At 47.9% G+C, this 3,044-nt stretch overlaps 1 protein-coding gene across 1 annotated transcript; it reads left to right on the top strand.

Moving 5' to 3' along the window:
- Nucleotides 1-235: 235 nt before the first annotated feature.
- Nucleotides 236-934, top strand: LOC307093452 (GTP:AMP phosphotransferase AK3, mitochondrial-like; the record flags this gene model as incomplete). The annotated part of the gene is made up of 1 exon (XM_079761584.1): nt 236-934. The coding sequence occupies one exon, from the start codon at nt 236-238 to the stop codon at nt 932-934; it is 699 nt and encodes a 232-aa protein (XP_079617710.1).
- Nucleotides 935-3,044: the final 2,110 nt, after the last annotated feature.

The raw sequence follows: 3,044 nt of genomic DNA, 5'->3' as shown, positions 1-3,044 counted from the left end.
TCTCAATCTTTCAACTCATGAATTGGCTCCTCGGTAGTGTCTGCTTTTTAAATCCAGTTCCTCTGCAGGCTGCACGCTCATGGCGCGTGTCCCATGCGTGTCCTCGCGGCGCTGCCGAGCCTCCAGCCGGGAGCCGGGAGCCGGGAGCCGGGAGCCGGGAGCCGGGAGCCGGGAGCCGGGAGCGCGCAGGCCAGGCCGGGGCCCAACTGTCAGCGCGGCGGCCTGGCTGCCAGCCATGGGGGCGGCCGGGCAGCTCCTGCGCGCGGTGATCATGGGCTCCCCAGGCTCCGGCAAGCACACCCTGGCACTGCGCATCACCAGACACTTCGAGCTCAAGAAGCTCTCCAGCGGGGAACTGCTCCGAGACAACATACGGAGGGACACAAAACCTGGAATGCTGGCCCGGCCTTTCGTGAAGCAGGGGCAGCTCATCCCGGACGACATCATGACGCCGCTGACCCTCCAGGAGCTGAAACACCTCGCTCCCTACAGCTGGCTGCTGTGTGGCTTCCCCAGGACACTCCCGCAGGCGGAAGCCCTGGAGAGCGCGTATCAGACGCACCTGGTGCTGCACCTGAACGTGCCCTTTGAGGCCATCATGCAACGCCTCTCTGCTCGCTGGGTCCACCCAGCCAGTGGCCGCGTCTACAACCTTGACTTCAATCCTCCCAAAGTGCTGGGCGTGGATGATCTGACGGGAGAGCCTCTCATTAAGCGTGAGGACGACAGACCAGAGATACTCATCAAGAGAATGAAAGCTTACGAAGACCACACAAAACCGGTCCTGGAATATTACCAGGAAAAGGGGGTGTTGGAAACCTTCTCTGGAACAGAAACCAACAAGCTCTGGCCCTATATACATGCTTGCCTGCAGAGAAAAGTTCCCCATGCACACTGGAAGCATTGGTTATTCCATGAGGAAAAATGCTCGTAATTAGCGAGATGAGAATCTCTACCTTCCTTCATTTACAAGTTCCTCCTCCTAAGACTCCACCATGTATGCATTCTTTGAAAATTATATTCGTATTATTTCTACGGATTTTATTCTGGGTAGTAAAGATATGCCAAATGAGTCAGATAGTAAGGCTTATCTTTTGAAATTGTGGGGTGTGTTTTATCCAGCTACCTCCTGTATTTAACTCAAAATCATCAGAGATGGCTAGACTCTTAAAAAAATTCTCTTAGAGCCAAATTAAAAGAGCAAGTGGCAGTAATCTAACTTTTGTTCAGTAAAAACAAGTGTTTGATAAGGTTGCCATGTTTTTCTTGGGGATATTGCTGGTCTGAATTGTCCTCTGGCCTATTCCTAGTGGAGAGGGATAAGTCACTGGGTGAGATTTCAATGAGGTGTTCAGTTCTGGTACCCCATTCCTCTGGCAATGGCCAGCCTCAGGACCCATGGCCATGCCTGTCTAATTTGGGCTCCCTACCTGGAGACGGACCCTGCCACTGCTGTTTGGCTCAGGGCCGATGAAAGGGCATCATTGGAAGATGAATCTCCGGTCCCTCCTGCAGCAGTGCCCCAGGCACCTACATGCCCATGGTCCTCGATACGCTCATGCTTCTGGTGTTTGCCATCTTTGGGGTTGGAGTAGTCTTGGTGCCCCCTTCACCTTGGTGGCAATAGTCTTCTGTGCACATTTTAGAACGGGTTTTCTGTTTTTTGCATCCATCCAGTCGACATCCCATACCTTAGGATTTATCCATGTTTCTGGTTCACTGGAAGTTTCACTTCTTTAGGATCATCAGTTGAGGCTCTTGCTGCAGGAACGAAGAAGCTGTAGAATATACTTAGTCCACCATCCTGAAAGGAAACCAGATTTCTTTGTCCACCCTCAAAATACAAAGCCATCAGACCTCTTAGAGCTGCCACTTTTGATTCTGGCTGCACAGCAGAATCATCTTGGAGCTTTAAGATGGAATACCCTGATAACTTTGATATCAGGGGTGGGGGGCTATGCTTATTGCTATGTTTGTTGAATTATAAAAGATTCCCAGCTTTTGCAAACCACTACGGGATTACCTCTGGAGGGCCAGCCTTCAAAACAGGGTCCGGCGGAAGCTCAGAGCCACCGGGCAGTCTCACCAGTGGGGACTTGCATACAAAAGGCTCTGCCCTCCTTGTCACCTCTTTTCTCCCACACAGCTATTTAAGCAATAGGTAGTTTATCATTATTGTATCATTAGTCATCACCATGTCTAACTAACATTTTGTCATTTGATCTGTGTTGCTCACCAAATGCCACTTCAGATGTCATTCTAGTTACTGATTTTTGGAAACTTGTTTAAACAGCCTTTCCTGTGTGGCTGGTTGTTTAAATTCTCTGATATCTCTATTGTATTTAAACTCAGCTAATGATGCTCACTTCAAGTGTGGTGGTTGAGAAATCAACTTGCAATAAGATCATGATGTAGTTACTTTATTTTCTAGTCTTCAATAGCTTTGGTTTGGTCCTCATTAAAAATCTGAAATAAGCTCGTTAAATGGATTTGGAAGATGAGGTGACCCAAAACACAATGCATTTCTCCAAACAGCTACATTTTATATTAGTGACTTACTTAAGCTGAAATGGGAACATGTTTATGTGCAATTGTGAGTTGTCCTCATTCTGTAATTAGGCCTACAATCTAGATTCAGGCCTATGGTCTTGTGAGGTCCTTGCATATTTTTGGTGATCGATCATCTAGACAACTTTACAGCAATGCCTTCTCCAGCAAGGGGCAGGAAAACACCAGGTAAGCAGAATGAATATTGAATTTGAATAGAGTGCAGGTGGGGAGTCAGAATTAGGAAGAAAATTGGGGAAGTATGTGAGAGGACTTTGAATATCATGACATGGTGGCACCACCCTCCCTTCAGCAAGCGTAGAAAATTGTCATAATGTCAGGAGATTGGAAGAAATATTCAAAATTGGTGGTGGTTGTTAAGGACTCCAAAGGGGCTAGGATTATCTACAGGTGATCAGAATGGTGTGTTAAATAAAAAGGACGTCAGGCCACGTGGATACAGAATTTTGCTACTGTCAAACTGTAAGGCTTTGGGA

The sequence above is a fragment of the Cnephaeus nilssonii genome, assembly GCF_951640355.1.
Source record: "Cnephaeus nilssonii genome assembly, chromosome: 2".
In the NCBI taxonomy this organism is placed as follows: Eukaryota; Metazoa; Chordata; class Mammalia; order Chiroptera; family Vespertilionidae; genus Cnephaeus; species Cnephaeus nilssonii.
Note: the sequence above shows the minus strand (reverse complement) of the source record. Positions and strands in the feature narration are given on the sequence as shown.